The 22891-nt window shown below is 33.5% G+C and overlaps 1 protein-coding gene and 1 pseudogene across 1 annotated transcript; both read left to right on the top strand.

Annotated features, from left to right (window-relative positions):
• Positions 1–8636: 8636 nt before the first annotated feature.
• On the top strand, positions 8637–12129 carry LOC142636809 (DAG protein, chloroplastic-like; annotated as a pseudogene).
• Positions 12130–14159: 2030 nt separating this feature from the next.
• LOC142633699 (uncharacterized) lies at positions 14160–15560 on the top strand. Its single transcript, XM_075807940.1, has one exon. It carries the CDS (start codon positions 14355–14357, stop codon positions 15348–15350), a length of 996 nt encoding a protein of 331 aa, XP_075664055.1. The 5' UTR covers positions 14160–14354; the 3' UTR covers positions 15351–15560.
• The last annotated feature ends 7331 nt before the right edge of the window (positions 15561–22891 follow it).

The raw sequence follows: 22891 nt of genomic DNA, 5'->3' as shown, positions 1-22891 counted from the left end.
TTGAGTTAACTAAAACCCACAAACAAATATGTCCTTAGTTTGGACTTATAAAATATCTTCGAGTAGCCAAAAAATTAAAACAGGAAAAGGGAGGAGGGAGGAGGGAGGGAACTTCTCCTTTGGATCTCTGCTGAATTCAATTTCAAAGATTGAATAAAACCAAAGAAGACCAATTAAGTTTCCATCAACGTATTCAAACTCTTTAGAGAAATTGACTTTCAAAAACAATAATAATTAGAGGAAGAAGAATATTAGAGGGGAACTCGTTTTATAAAATTTGACTTTGAGATAAATTGACCTGGATTTTTTTAATGTAGTGAGTGATTCAAAATTATTTAGACTTTATAAATGAATGTAATTGAGGATATATTATATTCCTAAACATTGGTTATCATTAACCCTCTTGATTAGGAGTAGTTTATATTTTTCATCAATAAAAAGTAGTTTTTTCCGCTTTAAACAATAATATGTATCATGTGCAATATTATGGGTGTCATTAACAATAATTTTTAATCTACAATTTTTTTATTAATGAAGTGTCTCTATAGACAATAGTTATCCTTTTTTTTCATAGCAAAACAATTTTATATCTTTGAACTTCTTATATTGTATGTAGAATATAACATTTTCAATATATTTTTCTTATCCCTATTAATGAAGCGTCTCTATCATTCACTAACTTGTGCAAATAATTTCAATAATGCTGGTTCAGTGTCTCAAAATATCTTTTCTAAATTAAATTACACTATTTCTAAGACAATCCCTCAGCGAATTAGAGCATTTCAGTACCCCTTATTAATCATTATCAAACAAGACAAGATTATTAGTACAATTGTCTCATTCAATGGATGACTAATGCTACACGGGTGTCCAAATTATACTTGCAATTTGCATTGTTTATGAAATCTGCCATTAGAGGAAAAGCTCCATTATCCTTGTCTTATTTGTGTATATGTTACAACAAATTAAAGATTGGTCTGTGTTTGGGTTAATTAGCTAGAGCAAAGCGCGTGAGAGAAAGAGAAAGATGTTAGCGAATGAGTTTAATGGCCTACATAGCTAAGACAAATTGACCCTCATACTCTCCGGGGCTAAGACACAAAGTAGTCTCTCTCTTTTATATATAGTCTTTGATGGGGAAAAAAAAAAAAAAAAAAGGGTTTTAGGTCACCCCTATCCATCTCTTGGATTTTCTTCTTGTATCCTTTTGCTTTCAGAATGTTCCGTCTAGACGAAAATGACCACTAGGGCCCTAATTACTATTGCTATCATGTCATGTCTTATGACTTCCTACCTTAACCCAAGAGTTGTTCAAGAATGTGATTATGTAAAATATGTATGTATCAAACAAATTAAAAAAGATTCTGAAAAGGATTGGTCCTTAAACTAATATATTATTGCAAACCCGCTTGAATTGCCTAGTGTTAATTTATTTTGCAACAACAATTCAGGGTTTTCCTCTATCTCACTCTCTCATTGGGACTGAACTCATGGGTCTAAAAAAAAACTATATCAAGAGTATTGTAAGTTGTAACATCTTATCATTGTGGATACAAGACACTTGTTATTTTACAAATATATGGACAAACAAAATATACAACCCTTTATATTTGGAACTATAATATGAAAGATTACTATGTATTTATGTGTCATTATATGAACTTTACGAATTTATCCAGACTGCAAACTATGATTGCAACAAATAATGATGACGGTGTGTATGTATTATGAGCCATATGAGTATATATATTACAATTTCTATATGCTTAAGTTTATGTCTGCATAATGGCAATCATTGTCCTGAACTCCTTGCCCATGAATGATGAACTCTCACACAAATTCCTGACATATGTACATGTACATGTACTCTTATCCTATAAATACGAACATTTATACGTTGCTGATGTCATTCTTACGTAATATTGAGGTGTACAAGATGACAAAATGGAGAGACCTAGAAAGGGTTAGAGAGGGTTGGACTTGGACATAGTAGAACAGTGAATCAGGGCAAACTACCATGCATAGTTTCACGTGGCGGTGAGAAGAAACATGTGCCAAAGGCCCACAAATAAAACGAAAATAAATTAACTCAAAGAGAGAAAACAAAAAAGAGAGAATAAAGAAGGAAAAGAACGAAAAAGGAACAAATAAAGAAATGAAAATGGACAAAAGAGCAATATTGAGTTTGTGGCCATGCGTTGACCATGTGGGTTTGAGACTTGAGAGTCCAATTTAAAGGTTAAATGGTCCATATGTTTTGTGAATCCAACTTGTGTAGCTATATCTTAGTCAACCCTAAACTGAGTAAAACAAGCACCATAGCCGCCCACTATATCCCTCTGTCCCTATAATTTTCCTACCCATTTAAAGAAAATTAAAATTGTAAATGATTGGTAAGGAATTTAAGAGTTGTGTGTTTTAGGGTAGGTATGTATGTATGCGTTTCACGAGATGCTCATCAATGGTGGGTGGATTTTATTTTATTTTATATATGTTCTTCGTGGTGATAGATGATGCTATTAATAGACAAGTTATTGATTTATACATAATTGCAAGTTAACAAACTCAAAATATAAGAATTGGTTAATAACTTGAAAATAACAAAGTGATGGATTGGATGAACAAGTTATTTCCAAAACCAGCTCATGGTTTAAAAATTAAAATGCTATATTGGTTACCCTGTCCAAAAAGACTAAGAGTTGAATTTTGTGTATGATCATATAAATATTGATATAAGTCAACTTGGGCTTAAAAAAATAATAATAATGATCAAGCTGCGATTGTTGGGAATTAATATGTCTGTTTCTTCTTTCCATGTGTTAGTATCATACATTACTTTTGAAATACTATAAGCTCGTCGGTCATAAAATTGTTTGCAATTAATATAATATATATTCCAGCTAATCATGTGAGAAAAGGTGAGATAAGATAACTATGGGTATTTATTTTAATGGGTAGATCAACAAATGGATTTGTGACAGGGGTTTAATATAGTCCATATTTATTTATATTTTGTAAGCATATTTTACTTATGTGTGGATAGGGCATGCTGAATGAGGAAATGATTAAAGAGAAAAATTAAAGCTCTAAACTTGCTTTTTCCTACCGTCCTACCTCAGACTCTACATTTTAATAGCAATTATTAGTGTCTAGGTCTGTATCATGGGTTTACTTGTTCTAATCCCTGTAATCTTTACCTAACTCTCTCTCTCTCTCTCTCTCTCTCTCTCTCTCTCTCTCATATGAATTAGAGTTTGTATCCACTATGGCATTTCTCTCAAAATTGACTTTGATAAAAAAAAAAAAAAATCGACTTCTCATACATTAAAATGAGAACTTATAAATTCAAAAAGTATGACAAATCATTAATCATTGGCTTTGTGGACTTGTGAAACATACCAAATTTTGAGTCTTCCTTTTGGTGGGGTTGACATGATAATTGACTCTCGTTGATGAGAATTTTCTTTTAGTCATCATTGGTCCCACATTTTTAAACCCTTTAAAACTCTTAAAAGATAGGTTTTAGGACATTGATTGAAATACAGGTCATTTCCTGTCTCATGTTGTTCACACATATATTTCATCCTTTTTCATATATGGGTCCTATTATTAGGATACTTCATTCTCTAAATATTTTATTTTTTTCCCACTTGAAAATTTTGTTTTTATTGATTTATTCCCTGGATTTAGAGCTCATATAATCAGTTTGATAGTTGGTATTATGGCTGTGGGTTGGGAATTTTCTTTAGGTATAATTGTACTTTAGCAACTCTATTTACGTGTATACTTAATATCATAACAATCCCTCCCAAGCTTAAAAAAATAAAAGGATTGCCTTAGGTTGACAAACAACATAAAATTTTATCATTTTGTTATTAATAGATTCATTATTGAAAGTCCAACTTATACCAAAATTTTGAGACTAAAACTTCAAAATTTTATCATTTTGTTATTAATAGATTCATTATTGAAAGTCCAACTTATACCAAAATTTTGAGACTAAAACTTGATTGTTATTTTATTTTTTTTGTATAATTATAACTTAGTCTCTTGCCCTATAGAGAAGTTGACCCTGATCCTCCCAAAACTGTGTCCTAAAGTTGATCCCAACATCTTTAAACTTATGTTTTTGTTTTTAGGACCAGAGTCTCATGTGTGAATGCACGCTTGCCTGTGGTTATTACTAATTAGGCTCCATTCTTGTCCTCACAAACAGATAAACCAGTAGGACGATGCTGGATTTACCAATCCTTATGTCGGATCTTCATTAATTAGTTCATGAAATTACTGCTCTATTGAGAGGAACCAACATTTGCACATGCACCATTGTCTTCAAATCCACACTAACATATATAATATGTGGGTCCTTCCTCTCCCTACCTAGCTAGCTAGCTATCTAGGCGATCGGTCCCATTGCTTGGCATTGTCATTACTCATTACATCATAGAACAACAAAATTTTCTGATGGGTCAATTTTATTGTAATTGATCAAGAGACTTTGAAAAGCGATGGATTGAAGGACTTATATGATTAATGTAAGCTTAAGTTAGTAGTATTTGTTTTAGGTTTGATGATGGTAAAATGGAGTTGAAAGATGGGTTGGACCTACTCTTTCTGTTTCTTTTCTATGTTGTCATTATTGCTAAAGAAAGAACTTTTATTCCTGCTCATCTTTTCCTCTCTCTCTCTCTCTCTTCCCCTCTCTTGTCTCTTAGCCAAGGTTACTTGGCCTTAACACAGAAACTCTAAGAAAATGTTTAATCAGTTTTGACATTGTAGCGGGCCTAGCAGCCTAATGAGCGAGGCTACCCCAAATTAGGTTGCTCGTAACCAGCCAATTAAGCATGAAAGGGGTTCATTTGTATAGTTTTTGGTACCAACACCTTTTTGACTTTTATATAGAAAATAAGATCATTTTTGCATTCTCATTACAGTCTAAGAAGATGATATGTTCTCTTGATTGGTTAATCGAGACAAAAGTCTCCACCTAAAAAATTCTAGCTCCCCCCTAGACCTAGCAAAATTATACATATTCATATAAGTAGAAGATTTTTGGATCCACAAAAAAATGGATCGAACCGTACTCAACCCATTAAAAAGAATTGTTGTGTTGGATTGATAGTGGATTACATCGGTAGAAACATTTTCTTCTCTCTCTTTGTAAATTTCCCATTAAATTTAATTTTTTATTAACATGAAATGTATTTCAAGAACAATCATAGTTAATTTCAATTATTTATTGATCAATTTTCATTTTATATGCTAAAGTTCAATTAAATTTTCTATATTATAAATGAAAATACTAATATTACTCAACAAATTGAGGTGCAATTCTTAAATATGAATATATCTAACACTATATTTTCTATTAAAATGAAGTTGCTTTCTTATAACATAATAGATTTTCATACTAGTCATTTACTTATTTTATTTACATAACATGTTATATTTTATTTTCAAAACTCTATCCCTTATTTATTTTTATAAGTAATTTAGTTTTAGTTTATATTTTACAAATAATAAGTGAACAACTGAGCATGAACCTGATCTCTAAATTATTGTATTTGATATTTTTGGATGAAATTATTAAACCAGTGAGCTTTTGAAATTAATTGTTGGACTGTAGCATTAAGAATTTATGTGTTACACAACGTTTAATTTGAGTGATTCTATCTTTTGGTTCTCTTATTTATATTAAAAGAAAAATAAAAAGAATATGTCAAAAATTTATTTTATTTATTTATAATGTGAAAAACTGAAAATACATAGGTAATACTAAGAATACCGAATTGAATAATTGATCCAACACATCAAAAATCAGGTAAAGGTCATAAAAATGATAACACATTCTAATTTGACACATATCTGTTTTGACTTGTACCCAACAAGGTCAAATCCGAATTTACCTGATCCGATCGATATGTCAAGTCCCTCCACCCCCACTTTTAATGTCCTATCTTAGAGAGTCAAGCATGTCAGCAAAGTTATATTTAGAATTTGGTGAAGAATTGGGACCAGTTAGTAACTTACCCTAATTGGTATACCGAAAACAAAACAAAAAAAGAAAGCACAAAACGAATATCAAGGAGAATCACATTTACATGCAACAGCTTTTGTATTATTCTAGCTAGTTTAGGAGACAATTAAAAATGGAAAACACAATTATATAATGTTGTCACATATAATAACAATTTAAGTCAAGCAGAGTACGTGAGATAATCCCTTATCAATAAGGTCAATATTGCTTCCCCTCCAAAAACTAAATTCCAAAAACTCCACAAAGGAAGGTTAAACTGCTCTCCTGTGAATCTCTATTTGATAATTAAAAAAAAAAAAAAAAAAACTGGCGAAGTTTCTGCGAAATCACCTAGATGAATAAGTAACTGAGAAAAAAAAAATTAAAAGAAGAAGAGTCGTTGTCAAATTGACCTCAATGTTGGCAATTCCAAACACAAAGTCTTGAAGGAAATATTCATGAAAAGAATTGCTACACATATATACAAGGGAATTGGTTGGATCTTCTTTCTGTTCACTAGTGTTTCTTCTGCAATATTCTCTGCATATCTTCTAAAATAAACATGCCTTTTTGTTAAACTACTTATACAATTGAAAGATTTGGTCAAATAATTATAGTAGAAAATGAGATCCAACTATTTTTTTATGTGGCAAAATCCCTCTTTTTCTCGTACCATATGCTCCTTTAGAGACTAAACTATCGTTGACATATCTAGTTAGGCCTTATTTTCTGGATTTTGTGGAATTTGATATGATAGTTTGTTTAGGTGACGTGATAGGCACCTAATCTTGTACTTAAGTACTAAATTCAGAGAATTAAGCATCAATTTTTGTCAACTCATGAGGCTAACTCATATGGTCTTGATAATGTAGACTTATTTCTTTTAGGAAAATTCGATGAGTTTTCTGTGTGTTTTGAGTCAATCACGGGAAAGAAAATAGTGGTCTCAAGCTCAGCCTCTCAATTGAGCTTGACTATAATTGACTATTAATTTCAGCAAGCAAGTATTTCCTCATTATAATCCAAGAGAATAACAAACCAATTGAGTATGTATAATGTATTACGCCAAAATCCTTCAGCATTTTAGATATCTAGATGAGGATTAGCCAAATATTTATTAAACATGAACCCTTATCTACTCCAAAAAGAACCAAACCCAGTAAATTATTACTGAATATATATAGTCATGCATAGTTTTTGGCACGTACTAGTTGAGAAAAAAACAAAAGGTCATGTATTTTGTGGGGTCTAAGGTGTGGTAGAGAGTCTTACCTCTGACTTGTGTTTATATTTATTCAATTTTTTGAGAAGTATGAGTCCTAGGCTCCCAGACTTGAATCGCAAGACTTCACCTCTAGTAAGAGAACAAATTAAGGGATATTAAAATGCTTGAATTATAAATGATGATTATCTGTCTACACTTTTTTTTTTTTTAGCTAGTGGGGGTGAGGATTGAGGAGGATTAGACACACAAAACTGATATTACCATGTAGAACCTGCATAGACTTGGTAAAAAAAATGTCCAACTTTTGGAGGTCTTAATGGTGTTTTTAAGTAACAAAAAATGCATCAAAAACCTTATAACTCAGTAACAATGCGCAATTTTCCTTATATATAGAATCTCGATTTGAATCCTTCTTTCTCAATTGTTGGAAAAAATAAAAATAAAAAAGCAAAAAGAAAAAATAAAAAGAAACACATGTTTCACTCTCACACCATAAAGAAACACTTTTGGACAAAGAAAGAAAACACATGCACAAAAAAAAGGCTGCATATGAATCTCTAAACCCAATTGGGCCAACTTGAGTTGGCCCACTAGGTTCTCCACCAATATGTTATATATACTCAAAATATGCCTACTACCTCAACCCAAAACCCATGCCATCAAAAACTACAAACTTGGGACTTCTGTCCCAACTTAACACAAACACACACTTCCCCGTTGGGTTCACAACCCCAAATTAACAACAACAACCCATTGTCCTCAACCCCAAAAACGACGTTGTCTCACTCAATTTCCAAAAAATCTCCTCCCCAACTCTTCCTCATCTCCATAACTACAAAATTCCCATTTTGTGTGGTAGACAGTCTTACCTCTAAATTTTTTTTTTTGAAAAGTCCGAGTCCTAAGCTCTTAAACTTGAATCATAAGACTTCACCTCTAGTATGAGAACAAATAAAGGGTATTAAAATACTTGCATTATAAGTCATTATTAAGTATTAGTTTGTGATTCTACATAATTTTTTTAGGGGGCAGGGATGTGGAAGATTAGACACCAAAAAAAAGAAAAAAAAAAAAAAAAAAAAAAAAAAAAGAAGAGAAAATGGAATTACTATTTAGAACTCACATAAGCTTGGTCAAAAAAGATGTCTAATTTGTGGAGGTCTTGAAGTAACAAAAAATGTATTAAGAGCTTATAACTCGAGTTGGCCCACTTGGATTCTCCTCCAATATGTTACACAAACTCAAAATTTGCATACTAACTTAACCCAAAATCCATGCTACAAACTTGGGCCTTCTATCCCAACTCAACACACGCACACACTTCCCCTTTGGGCTCACAACCCCCAAAACGAAAGCAATTACCCTCTCTGTTCAACTCCAAAACGCCACCGCCTCCCTCAAACCCCACAAAACAAAACCCTCCTCCCCAACTCTTCATTATCCCCATTTCTCTCAAAGAGAACAAAGTTTTCCAATGGCAACATTTACACTCTATTCTAGTCTTATCCCTAAATCCTTAGGCCCATTTTCTCTCTCTAAACCCTTCACTCCCACATGCACCCTGTCTCCACTTCCAGTGCTGCACTCTCCCTCACCGGGACCCCACTCCATCAGTGTAGTAGCCGTGGATGGAGATTTCTCAGCCAGAAGAAGCAGTAGCTGTGGCAATAGCAATGAGCCTAGAGAGACCATTATGCCACCTGGGTGTGACTATAACCACTAGCTCATAGTCATGGAGTTCCCTAAAGACCCTGCCCCAACTAGGGAGCAAATGATTGACACTTACCTCAATACCCTCACTGTCTTGGGCAGGTTTGCTTCTCTTTGCCTTCTCTGTCTTCTTATACTATGATATTTCGAGTGTGCCCATGTTTGTGCGTATGTGTATGTGTTTAAAAAAAAATGTAGTATTATGAAAGTTTGGTTTTTTTTTTCCAAGAAAAGTTACTGAATTGGTATATAATTGGGGAAATGGGAAAAGGGTATTTGCAAGTTCTGATTTTGAATGTAGTTCAAGGAGAAATTTGGAGGTTTTTTCTTTTTTGGTTCCCCCATTTTCTTGGGAATAAAGATGTTACTGAAATGATACACAATTGGGTAAATGATAAAAAGTTATTTGCAAGGTGATGACTTAGAGAAAGTACATGATAGGTTCCTAGAGAGATTATGTGGTGAGTTTTGGAAAAGAAATGAGTTCCTCTTAAGTATGTTAAGTTGTTTAAGGACATGTATGATGGAGTTGCAACTAATTTGAGAACAAGTGGAGGCCGAGGCATCATAAGTGAGTTTTACTTTTCTATCATTATAGGTTTGCATCAAGGATTAGCATTAAGTCCATATCTCTTTGCATTAGCAATGGTTGAGCTCACTAAATTGATTTAAGAGGAACTCCCTTGGTGTATGGCTTTTGCAGATGATCTAATTTTAGCGGATGAAACTAGGTAAACTCAATTTAGAAATTTGGCAAGAGGCTTTAGACTATATGGCTTTCCATTAACTAGGAAAGTTTAACAAAAGTAGAAATAAAGATAGAGTTGTAAGACTTGATAGTCCAAAAATAACAAATGAGAATGTTAAGATGGATAAGTGAAAACACACGGAAAGAGAGGATTCGAATTGAGGAAACTTGTTTAAACATTGGTGTGTCCCCTAATGATGAGAAGATGAGGGAGAGTCGCTTTCGATGATTTAGTCATGTTTAGAGGAGAGCAGTTAATGTACCATTGAGAAAGAGTGATTTGATTCAAGTTAAGGGAACCAAAAAAGGTATAGGAAGACTAAAAGTAGCATTAATGAGGGAAAAAAACAAAAAAAAGACATGTCAATTAAGGAAGTAGTTTGTTGAGGATCCATAGCCGATTAGCCAACCCTAAAAATTTTGGGACTAAGGCTTGGGTGTTGTTGTTGTAGGAAGGAATATGTTACTAAAAATGATAGGTAATTGGGTAAATGGAAAAAATTTATTTGCAAGTGATTATTTTGAAGGTAGCCCAATGAGCTCTGGCTCAAATGGGACATCCTTTTCCTGTAAGAATAGGGTGGAGGGTAAGCTTGTGAGTTCAAATCCCAATGGGTGTGTGATTTTGAAGAAAATTACGAGTTGAAACTTGATTTTGTGGCTGTGTGATTGCCTTTTCATCTTCATTGTTCTCCATTGCAAAAATTGTTTGAGGAATTTGTTTGTTTACCAACGACATCTGTTGATGGATGCTAGATCTTTGGGTTCCACAGATTTGGAATTTCGTATTTAATCTCTTGTTGGGATTATGCCTCCTATTGCTTTTGTTTCATTTGGGGCACTGCCACCTTTCTCAACATAGGGCTGCTTCTGTGCAATCTGACACATGGTTGAATTTTTTTGTTAGCATTTTTTCCCCCAAGTATTTTAGTTTCTTTCCTACACGGCTACACCTAAATTGAAACAATTTTGGTTTCCAAAGGATGTAAGATTTCTTAATTTCAAATCATACAATACCACAGAAAATGAGAAAAACCCTCTACTCATCACTGGTAATGGCATCCTTTGTGGTGCCTCATTTCTGTGGTTCGAACCGCACCTCCTCTCCCTCATTATCTACCTATCTCATAAAATGTTATTATCTTCCTTCTATTTATATATCATCCTGGTCACAGAATAAAGATGCATATTCTACATCGGCAGTGCTAAAAAAGATATTCTTCTATTATTGTTATTAATACTGTAATTGTAGCTGTAGTAGTTGGAATCTTTTCCATTACTGTTATTTCATAAATATGGACCCTGTGTTTGTGTGTCAGTATGGAAGAAGCAAAGAAGAATATGTATGCTTTCAGCATCACCACATACACTGGATTTTAGTGCACTGTTGATGAAGAGACATCTAAGAAATTCAAGGGTAAATACCTATGTCAAGCACTTGTCTTTTGACCATTATATGGATTTTGTCAATTTTTGCTTCTTTCTAATGTATTTTCAACTTCATCGTCGTAGGATTGCCTGGTGTTCTCTGGGTATCGCCAGACTCATACATAGACATCAAAAATAAAGACTATGGAGGTGATTCCTATGCTTTATTTCTAAATTGACACGTAGTTTTCTTTATGTTCATATATTGTAATGATGCTATGATGATGTTTCTGTTCTTTTTTTTTTTTTTAACGTTATATCTTCTTTTGTTTTAGGGGATAAATATATCAATGGGAAGATCATTCCTTGCAAATACCCAACCTTTCAACCTAAACGTAGTAATTCAAAATATGAGAGTAGAAGGTATGAAAGACGGAGAGATGGCCCCCCTCCTGAGAAGAGAAAACCCAGACAAGAGGCAACTACTACAGACTCTGCCTCTGGCTGAGGTAGCGGAACTTTAGAGTCACGCTGTCTTTTCTTTTGATTCAGTTTTTCTTTTTCTATTTCAAATTTCTTTGCAAGATGAGGTTTCAGAATTTACTTGCCCATGAAAAATTATCCAATGTGTATATACAGTGATTGAATTGTACCAGTTTATCTTCCACTGTTAAATTTAGACCTATCATGATTGTAATCCATTTTGTTTTGTGCTTTTATGATTGCAGGTAGTTAAGGCTTGTTTTTGAAGTTCTTAGCCTGATAGCAGTTGCAATTTATCATTCTTTAGTGTCTGCAAACTATAGTGCGTGGATAGTTTAACATGAGGTCAGAAAACCTGCTTATAAAGTGAATTTGATCAGATGCAGTGTTCTTGTATGTTTTGTAAGATCAACCTAAGTAGCATCATCTGGAGGAATACGTAGCTCTGCTGCATGAGCATGTTATGCAAAGGGGATTTTGAGTTTCATGAATCTATGTTTAATCCAGAGTTAGTTATGCAGCAACTATTTGTAGTTCGATTCATTGATATGTGATATCAATTTTCTTTTGTTATTCCATCTTTTTTGCAGCATAAAGCAATGCTCCATGAAATTCATAAAAAATAAAATTATTTTCTGTTGTGCTTTTCTAACAATGTCAAGCATGCCATATCACCCTTTGCTAGTTTGGTGATAGTCACATGCGTATGTTTGACATCTCTTAAAAGTTTGAATCTTTGCTTTATCACCTTTACACCTTAGGCAAGGCAGCCAGGTAAACTCTGTTGCAAACTTAATGCACATCCGATAGTGCATTCTTGCAGTGGCGTATCATTTCAAACCTTCTGACCATTTTCAGAAATCTGATAGAGATTGAAAGCATTCTACATTCTTTCCATGCTAAAGTTCCATGCCAATTCATAGACAAAGTCATTATACACGATTCCTATCATTTAATTTCAAAAGTGGTTTTATACACAACTTATTGCATTTAAATTCTTAACGTAAGATTCATAATTTTAGGTGGTGTGTGGAACCTGATGGATGGAATTATTGGAATTAATCATTCAAACGTTCACAAGAGTTGAGTTGATTGCTTAAATTCTTTGAATTGAAACTGTTTTTCTTTGTTGCAGTAGTTAACTTGTGTATCCTTGTATTTTTGCATGAGGCTTGCTACTTGATCAAATCTTTGGTGTCCTAGTATCTGTTGGCATGAAATAAACCATATTGGATCTTCTATGGTAGTTTGATAAGTCATCTTATATTAGGTCAACTATGGGACTGTGTTCCAGTTAGACTGGTCCTGTAACTGTTAACACTAAAGGTCATTTAAGTAAGTGATCAGCTTGCCATGGATAAAGTCACTGATTTGCATTGACATAACCCTCCATTTGTAAAAACAATCCAAATGGCAATCGTGCTCTTTGAAATGTAGAAATGTCACATTTTAATCATGTTTGTTTACCACTATTCTTCATAAGGTCTTTTTTCGTTTTTTGTTTTCCCTCGTGTGTGTGTCAAATATCCCCCTTCAAAATCGGACACAAATCTCTCTTCTTCTTCTTTTTGGTTTTCTTTATTATTACTCTAGTTAGATTATATGGCTATATGGGCTCAAACCATAGACCCTTGCTAAAAAACCAATCCTTTTTTTTTTTTAATTTTTAATTTTAATGTGGCTGATTTCCCCTCTTTTGCAACCTGGCCGAGGAAGAACTACGGGTTGTAAGGAAAACCAAAAAAAAAAAAAAAAACAACAACAAAAATGTTGATTGTAACGGTACCTTTACATGTGCAACCATTACACATAATTTGACTCGTGGGGGATGAACATTCAAACCTAGATACTCTGTGGGAGAACTAGGCAATAATGCTTTACCAAAAGGCCTTTGGTCGCACAAAAGCTTTGATGCTGAGTATATTCCTTTCTTTTTTGATAAGTAAAAGGTAGGTAGTATGGTGACTCTAGTCCATCATCTACTGCATCTACACTGATTGAGATTTGCCCAATTGGCTGGTCATGATAGGATGACACAATGATCATTGTATCAAATACCGGTTACAGTTGAATGGCGACACTGGCGTACCTCCAAGCCAAGTGATAGTGAATTCTTAAGCAAAATTATGTTGGGACCTGGTGCTAATTTCTCAGGAAAAGTAAAAAAAGGATATCCTGCTTAACAAATTTATCAGGATACTTTCCTGTCACATCTCAATCCATTACTGGGATCTAGTGGTCTCAAAAAGTAATAAATGTCTTTAATCATGTAACTTTGAAATAATTGTCCTCTCTTTAGACTAGAGGAAAAGTTATGGGCCACAGCTTTGTTGAAATGTCAAAATATCTCATTGGTTCTCAGTGGTGATCACATTGCAATCTGCAAACAAATTCTAACAGCTAACTTCTCACTTTTGTTTTCTTTTTGGTAAGAGAAATTTTACCCGCATAACAACAAAGTTCTCTACATAGATCGAGTTCTCCATTTTTCATGCATGTGCAAAATTTGTTTTTTATTCTCAAATTAGATCAAAATTGTGTGATAGGGATAAGTAGATGGATGGGTAGATGGATAAGACTAACCCTAAAGGTTATGCATTTTCTTTTTTCTTTTTTCTTTTGGTGAACTAAAGATATGCATTTTCAATAATGCGCAAAAGCCACTTTATGTCCTAGCCATTCTCCAAGAAGTTGCTTTTTGCTAACATTGAGTCATGTACAAGATAACTGTATTAGCAACCAAAAAAAAAAAAAAATGTATAAGATAACTGCTGGAGAAATTATTTGAGTTTCACTGATCAACAATGGCCTACTACAGATCCAGCTATCTTGAGGATGATCTTGGTGAGTACAATCTTACCCCTTATGGTGATAGTTATGATTCAGTTCCAAGTCATGGCTTAATGGATTATTATCCTAGCTATGATTCCAACAATTATCAGTTCTTTGAGTATAACTCAATCCCTTGTTACAGTGCTTACAATCCTCCACATAGCTATTCATCAATTGCATATTCTACCTCTACTTTGAGTGAGCCTAAATGTATTGAGTATGTCCCTGATGTTTATGGCGGGGATTACAATCCTGGTTTGACTCAATTTGTGATATCTTACTCTACTGTGGAATTTAATGTACCCGAATTTGATGATTATGATCCAACACCTTATGGTGGTGGTTATGATATAGCTCAAAGCTATGGCAAGCCCCTTCCAGCCTCAGATGAAATTTGTTATCCGAGATCTATGCCACCGGATCCAAATGCTTTAGCTTTAGATGCTGTCACTTCTGGGTCCATCGCATTGCCTAGTGGGAAAGAGGAGACTGGTGCACTGGCAGAAAAACCTCAAAATGGAAGCAAGCAATCCTTGGCGAACGAAGAAGAGCAGCAATTACATGATATGAGTGACAAAGGCCTTGACAGTCGCAAAGAGGAGCCTTTTCAAGGAGATGGGAGTGGATATGGAAATGGAATAGCTGAAGAGCATGGTTATGAATCTTATGACAAGCCGGTGCCCGAACCTCCTAGTGGATATGGCTTGGAAGCCATGGACCTTTGTGAAAGTTTATTTGGTTATTGGCCTTGCTTGTCTCGTGAGAAAAGGAGATGTGATCGTCAATATTGTGCCGATGAAGGAAGTAACAGCGATCCATGGAAGGGAACTGCAGATTATCTCTTTGGAAGGTCAAATCCATATGGTGAAAGAAGGGCCGTTGAAGGTAGCTATGTGGATTCTAATTATGGCTATGAAAGGCATTATCAGGAGCAGCCTCTCTATAGGCAGGTTTATTATAATGAGTAATTGATTATTCAATGTTCATAGATGAATAAATTCAGGATATTAAGATTGCAAAAAGTTGCAGTTGTTTCCTTCTGATTTCAAGGATGAAAATAAATTTGTCATGTATTGTTTGGCTCTCTTGTTCCTATCTAGGAAAATAAGTTCATGATTGCAGATGGTTTTACTTTGTCATAGAGAAAAAAAGAAAATAAATATTTCATTTCTAAGTGATTTTTTGGTGTGAAGCAATATGAAACCAAAGTATCCAAAAAGCATCCAATGGCTCTCTTTGAAGAGCAGGTGATCTAGACCTTACAACTTTAGGCACTAGCTCCTTGAAGCCCAGCTGTTTACTAATTTCAAAAGTTAAAACATTGTTGTAGACCCCAAGGTGACTGATCCAAAATAGGCACATTAAGCAGGGATCACTTCAATTCATGGAACTCATTGGCCGGAAGAACAATTCGTAGAAAACAAGAACCAATGTTCCATGCTATTATTCTTCTATGAAGCTTCTTATTGTACCAGCAGCATACTAAAATATAATTTTGGATATAATAAAAGGCTTTTTCTTAGTACTGGGCCAGTGGGCCAATTGGCCATGAAGGCATGTTATCTTGTTCTTGTTTTTGAGTCTTGATAATGATGATTCATCATCTATGGATAACAGACGAATGCATTGTTATTATTATCCCGTCCCTGGATATTAATAGGATCTTTACTAAGCTCGAATTTGTGTAGGGTCCCAATCCGGATCTTAGGATCGGATCTTATAGGATCCCGATCCATAATGATACTAAATATCCTATGATATAAAGAAAATTAAAATAAATAAATAAAATCTTTTTTGGGCCTCCAAACACAGCTTAAATGCCTCTAATTGATTAAAAAAATAATAATAAATAGATTAGCTCTGTGGCCCTAGCCCAAATTGATAAAAATTTAAATATAATTTTGTGTGTGTGTGTGTGTGTGTGTGTGTGTGTGGGGCTAGGTGACAATTATAATGAAGTTTATACTATTAGTGATGAATTTGAGTTTTTTTTTTTTTCCTGGTGAAGGTGATGAATTTGAGTTTGGGATGTAAATGAAAATGAAGTGAATGAACCTCTAAATGCAACATTAAGAGATTTTAATGATTATTTAATGGATAATGTAGGTCATGTGGTTACTAATAATGACAATAATGCTATTTATAATGATCAACTATACTTTGAAGAACCCATCCAAGATAACCAAAACTTTGGCCTTGATGATTGACCGTGTTTATGGAGTTGTTTGAAAAATTGTTATTTGCTTTGTTTTGTTTAATGAAACATTATGTATGCTTAGAAATGTTTAACTTAGAATTTGGTATTTGTAAGTTGTGTTATTGGTTGTTATGAGGGGGCAAAAAAAATAATTTAAATTGTAGATTCAAATTAGAATCAATAACAACTTATCACCTATAATTTGTTGTGAAAATATTGTGGATATATCACTTATCTATTTTTTATGGTTGTCTATAGTGACAAGAGATTATTCCCTAACCCTTTTCCTTGTAATGCACAACCAACCAATTGTTAGGCATAAGCCTTGTTAGACATATTATAGCCCAAGTGGTCTAAATCAATTGTAGGTGTCATGTACTTGTAAATCAAGCAACTTAACTTTGGGTTAGTCTAGAGTTAGTCAAGTATTCTCTAGTATATAAATCATACTTTAAATTCATTGTAACACAAATATTTGATATCAATATGTAGCCGTCAAGTGCTTCCTTAAACCAATTTTCTAACATCAAATCAGCAATTTTTTTTTCTTTTTCTGTTCTTTCTTAAAAAGTAATTATACTCAGTTTCCCATTATCAATTAATATTAATGATTTTTAAAAACTATCCATTTTAATTAAGCTTTTACATTTTATTTCTTTTAGTTTATTTAATTTATTTGCTTATATATAGATTTTTTTTTTTTAGAAATGCTATGTCCACAACATTTTCACAACAAATCCTATATGGCAGATTGTTACTTGTTATTATTAGTGGGCAACAAAGTAATTTAAGTTGTAAATTCAAATTGAAACCTATAACAACTTGCTAATTAGGATATGTTATGAAAATGTTGTGGACATAGCACATTTTTTTTTTTTAAAGGTGAAAAAAAGCAAAAATACACTTTTAGTCCCTACATTTTGGACCGATTCCCACTTTGGTCTCTAAATTGATTTTACGGCTAATGTAGTCCCTAAAAAAATAAAATCAATTCTATTTTGGTCTCTACCGGTAACTAACTAACAAAAAAGTCTTTCATGGCAAGCGGTGTGCCCTACTTGCTGACATGGCGCTGACATGTGTATTAAAATATTATGAAAAATGCATAAATGCACTTTTAGTCCCTACATTTTGCACATTTTCCACTTTGGTCCCTACATTTTATTTTTACCATTTTTAGTCCCTAAAACCAATTAACGCGTGATATTTAAGTCTTTACCGTTAGCCAACTAACGGGAAAAGCTGAGGTGACAAATAGAACACCCTATTAACTGACGTGGCACTAATATGGCGATTAAAATATTATTAAAAAAAATATTATTTGGCATTTTTATATGCCACGTCAACATTTTAATTTTTTATAAAAAACCATGCCAGAAAATTTAAACCAAAAAAGAAAATAAATTAAAAAACAAAACTTTTTTTTTTTTACTTCATTATTTTTTCGTAACAACTAAGTTGTTCTTCGTGTTCTTCCCCATAATCAATCTCTAGTAAAAAACCAAACCCCAAACCCATATCTCCAGCAAAGCAATGCAAGCCTTAGCCTTCAAACCCATAAATTTTCTTGGCAAACAAACACTAAAAAAAAAAAAAAAACCCAAATCATCACCACCGAATCAAAGAACATGAACATCAAATCCAAGCAAAAGAATAAAAACCCAGCAACTAGTAAAGCAACACCATTGAATCAAATCTTCCAAAATTTTCCAACAACCACCAAAACCTTAACATCAAATCTACAAAAATTCTAAGCTAAAAACTTCCACATCAACCTTAAAGAGAGGAAAAGAGAGACGGTGAGGTAGAAAGAGGTGTGAGAACCACTGAGCTCGGCTTCACAACCATTGATTTGGGCTCCAGTACTGAATCGGTGACAAGGGTTTCATACAACGAAGCCATAACTACACAGAAACAAAACTACTGAATCGGGAACTATGGTGAGTTATCATCAGATTTGACAGTGGCGAAGACCTCATCTTTGTGGCAAACCTTCTCGATGGGTTTGATGGGTTTTCTTTTTTTGACAGCAGCAGGGACTTCATCACTGAGTCTTGAACGAGTTCAACGGCGACGAAGATGAGATTTTGAGCTTAGAGAGAGTTTGGGTCTGAGAGAGATTTCGTCAAGGGTGAAGAGAGGGAGAGAATTAAAGATAGGGAAAGTTTAGAGATGTTTCAAAATCTGATAACTGATGAGGTTAAAGAAAAAGAAAAAAGAATTAAGGTTAAAGAAAAGGAAAAAGAATTAAAAAGATAATGATTTTTGTTTTTTTAAGAAATCATTTTAATTAAATTAGATTTAAGATTTTTTTAAATTTAATTTCTTTTTTCGTAAATTTTCTGAAGTGGCTTTTTTAAAAATTAAAATGCTGACATGGCATATAAAAATGTCAAATAATATTTTTTTAATAATATTTTAATCGCCACATCAGTGCCACATCAGCCCCACGTCAGCTAATAGGGTGTTCCGTCTACCACCTCAGTTTTTCTCGTTAGTTGGTTGATGGTAAAGACTTAAATATCACGCGTTAATTGGTTTAGAGACTAAAAATGGTAAAAATAAAATATAGGAACCAAAATGGAAAAAGTGCAAAATGTAAGGACTAAAAGTGCATTTACGTCTATTAAAAAAACTTACTTAGCATTTTTTTAATGCCACGTCAGTATTTAAATTAAAAAATTAAAAAAAAATTAATTCCTCAATTTTAATTTTAAAATATATATATATAAAAAAAAAAGAATTTTACTTTCTTTTTATTAAACTGATTTTTTTTTTTCAATCTTTTTTTTTTAAGAAGAACATATTCATGTTTTTTGTGTTCTTCCTCATAGCATGATTCATATTCTTAGCAAATTAATCCTTTTTTTTTATCATCTTTTGTATATTTCTTGTACTTTCTTTATAACTAAATACAGCAAAACAAAATAAATTAATTAAATGTCTTTCTTGTCTCTTTTTATAATTCCTTTAATTATTTTTTCTAAACATGTTCATGTTCTTTGTGTTCTTCCCCATAATCAGTCTCCAAAGCAAAGAACTAAACCCCAAACCTAGATTTCAACCAAACCCCAAACCTATATCTATAGCAACCAAACCCATAAACCCAAGCAAAAGAATAGAAACCCAATAACCAGCAATGCACCACCACTGAATCAAATCTTCTAAAATCTTCCAAAATTTCCCAGCAACCAACAAAGCCTTAACATCAAATACACAAATCCTAAGTTAAAAACTTCCAAATCAACCTTAAAGAGAGGAAAAGAGTGAAGAGCTAGAGAGAGGTGTGAGAACCACTGATCTGGGCTTTACAACAACACAACACCACCAGTGATCTGGGCCACAACAACATAGCACCACCACCGATCTGGGCCACAGCAACATAGCACACCCACCAATATAGTTCCACCACAAACCCAAACTAATCCACCACCCAAAACCGACTCAGCCGCCTCGGTGAACATAGCACACCCGCCTGCCCAAAATAACTCACCACCCTAACCGACCCCACTGCCTCCACAGAGAGAGAGAGAGAGAGAGAGAGCTATTTTTTGATTCTCCAGGAAACCGATTTTTTTTTCCAAATAAATTTACTATGCTAACAATTTCGTTAGTTGCCCGATTTTGCAAGAATGTGGGAAACTAGCATCTCGAGTTTCTAAAACTCGAGATTCTTATAGAACTCGAGTTTTTAATACTCGATTTTGGAGGTTTTTCATAAGATGACGTGGACTAATTTTTTCCACGTGGATATCGAGTTTATAAAACTCGATTTACAAACTCGAGTTTCTAAAACTCGATTTCTAATCCACGTTTTTACTAAAACCGAGTTTCAGAAACACGTTTTTGACCACTTAAAACCTAAAATCTGGCCTCACTCGTCACTCTCACTTTCATACACTCACTCTCGGACACTGTCACTCTCAGACATTCTCACTCTCACACTCCTTCTTCTTCTTCTTCTTCTTCTTCTTCTTCTTCTTCTTTGCCAGTTCCGCCTCCGATTCCAATCCTCAAGAGCGCACTCAAGTGCCCCAAACCCATTGCTCCCATTGCCCACTGCTCCCATTACAGCATCTCGAGTCTTTCCCCACTGCTCCCATTGACCCACCGTGCTGAAGGTACTCTCTCTCTCTACTCAATACTCTCTCTCTCTCTCTCTCCAATTGTAGATTTTGGAATTTCATGATTTAGGGTTTTGGTGATTCATGTTTGGTTTTTGAGAAAAAAAAAATTGAGGTTTTAGGTGGGAAATGATCATTTGTCATTTTGAAAAGCCCTCAAAAGTTTGGAATTTTATGAAATGCCGACTGAATACGTATGATTCTCTCAAATCTGTATTTCTCTTTGTGGTTCTTCATCTTATTGCTTTTTATTTTCATTATTTTTTTTTTGAAAAACATTGGAGATTTTGTGTGTGGTTGTGGCATTTTGCTTTTTGTTGTTATTTTGTTTTTTGTTATTTGGGTTTTTCTTATTTTGGCTGTTTTGTTATCTACGAGTTAGGTTTTTTTTTCTAGTATTCTAATTTTGTTTTTGGATATTTGAATATGAAAATCCTTTCAATCCAAACTATTACTTTTGTTTTCTAGGTTGTTGTTGTTGTTCCTGTTTGATAAATATACTTGGTGGAGAAAGATTTGGATGTTTGATTAACAGTGATACGATGGAAATGGAGTCTTTTTCTTATTCATTTTTTAATAAAGAAGTAGTGGGGGAGGGGCGTTCAAACCATGGATATCCCAAATTGGAGTCTTTTGTATTGGAAGGAAATTATCCAAATCATTACTCCAAAGTTTCAATCAATTTTTTTTTTCTTCTCTTTCTCTTACTGTGCCTTCTAACATAAAAGTTTCCGATGTAACAATTAGCTTGAAACTAATCAGTAATTCCATAAGCCAATATTGGGGGCTAGTTTTAGTGAATCAATGTGCACTTTGTCCTAAGATTACTAAGTTTTTAATTTAGTAAGAGAGCTTATAATTTATAAGTTTTTAGAAAATTCTTTTATTAACATTATGGTTCGCATTACTAAGTTTGTTCATTATGATAGGTAAGACCCATAAAACAAAATTTATATTATTCTGTTTGGTTGTTTGGAAAATGAGTAAATAAAAAAATGATTTTTTTTTTTAACAAATTGAGCATTGGAATTGTTGTTATGAAATTAGTGTGAATTTCGATAGTGTAAAAAGTGTTAATATTTGGATTACATTGATATTTAATCTAGTTTGATTTTTTTTTTTATCATTGTTTTTATTTTATAATTTTCTGATTCTGCGTTTATTGAATGTAAATTTGAATTTTTGTAGTTGAATTGACATTTAATCTAGTTTGAAATTTGGACTCTTTTTAGCTCATAAATTGCATTGTTTCAAAAATTCAGAAGTAGGATTTTGGAATCATATTTTAGCCTAAATGTCAATGTTCACGATTTAGCCTAAATGTTATTTTTTAACATTTGTATATTGTTTTTACCGTAATTTTGATTTAACCAAATTTCATAATCTTAATGTGAAGTTTTTACTACTCTATATATTTTAATAACCAATAACGAGGAATACCTCATAAATAGTAACAGTATTTGTTATTCTTATCCATTCTTTGATGATAATGATATTTCATAATTCCATATAGGCCTTAGTCACTGATTTTGATGATAATGATATTTTATATCTTCATGTGAAATCATTGTGTGTTGTGGTAATGCCTGATTTGTGATGACTCTCACACCAAATAATGTATGTCTGCCACTATGTATGATAAAATAGTAGCACTCTTTGCAGTATGGAGCCTCAGAACGATGAGGAGCCAAAGATTGTGTGCCCTGGTCCAGAAATTCCTTCATTGCTGACGCAACAACGAAATCATCGATCAAAGGACATTTGGAATGGCGAGGTGAAATATCTAGTTCTAACAACCACTTTAATTTTTATGTTCTCTTTGACTTTTAGCAAGTTCTTTCAAAGTTGTATATCTAGTTCTAGCAACCGCTTTAATTTTTATCGATTTTGTAGGACTCGGGCCCACTTAAGTGCCGTAGTCGCACTAAGGAGATGGCAAACATAACGATGCAAGATAATCGGGTGATTGACATTATCAAGTTGGTGGGGCTAGAAGGATTGTTTAGGGCCCCGTCTAGAGAGATAGATCACTGCCTAATATCGGCCCTAGTTGAGTAATGGAGACCAGAGACTCATATGTTCCATCTTCCACATGGTGAGATGTCAATCACCCTAGAAAATATGGAGGACATTTTCAGACTGCCTATAGATGGTGAGGTCTTGGTTGGGGCGACTGCTATGGTGGATG

Source organism: Castanea sativa, chromosome 5, assembly GCF_040712315.1.
Source record: "Castanea sativa cultivar Marrone di Chiusa Pesio chromosome 5, ASM4071231v1".
Classification (NCBI taxonomy): Eukaryota; Viridiplantae; Streptophyta; class Magnoliopsida; order Fagales; family Fagaceae; genus Castanea; species Castanea sativa.
This window is presented reverse-complemented; position numbering and strand designations above follow the sequence as displayed.

Coding starts and splice junctions, on each gene's coding strand:
- LOC142633699 (XM_075807940.1), top strand. CDS start 14,355: ATGGCCTACTACAGATCCAGCTATCTTGAGGATGATCTTGGTGAGTAC.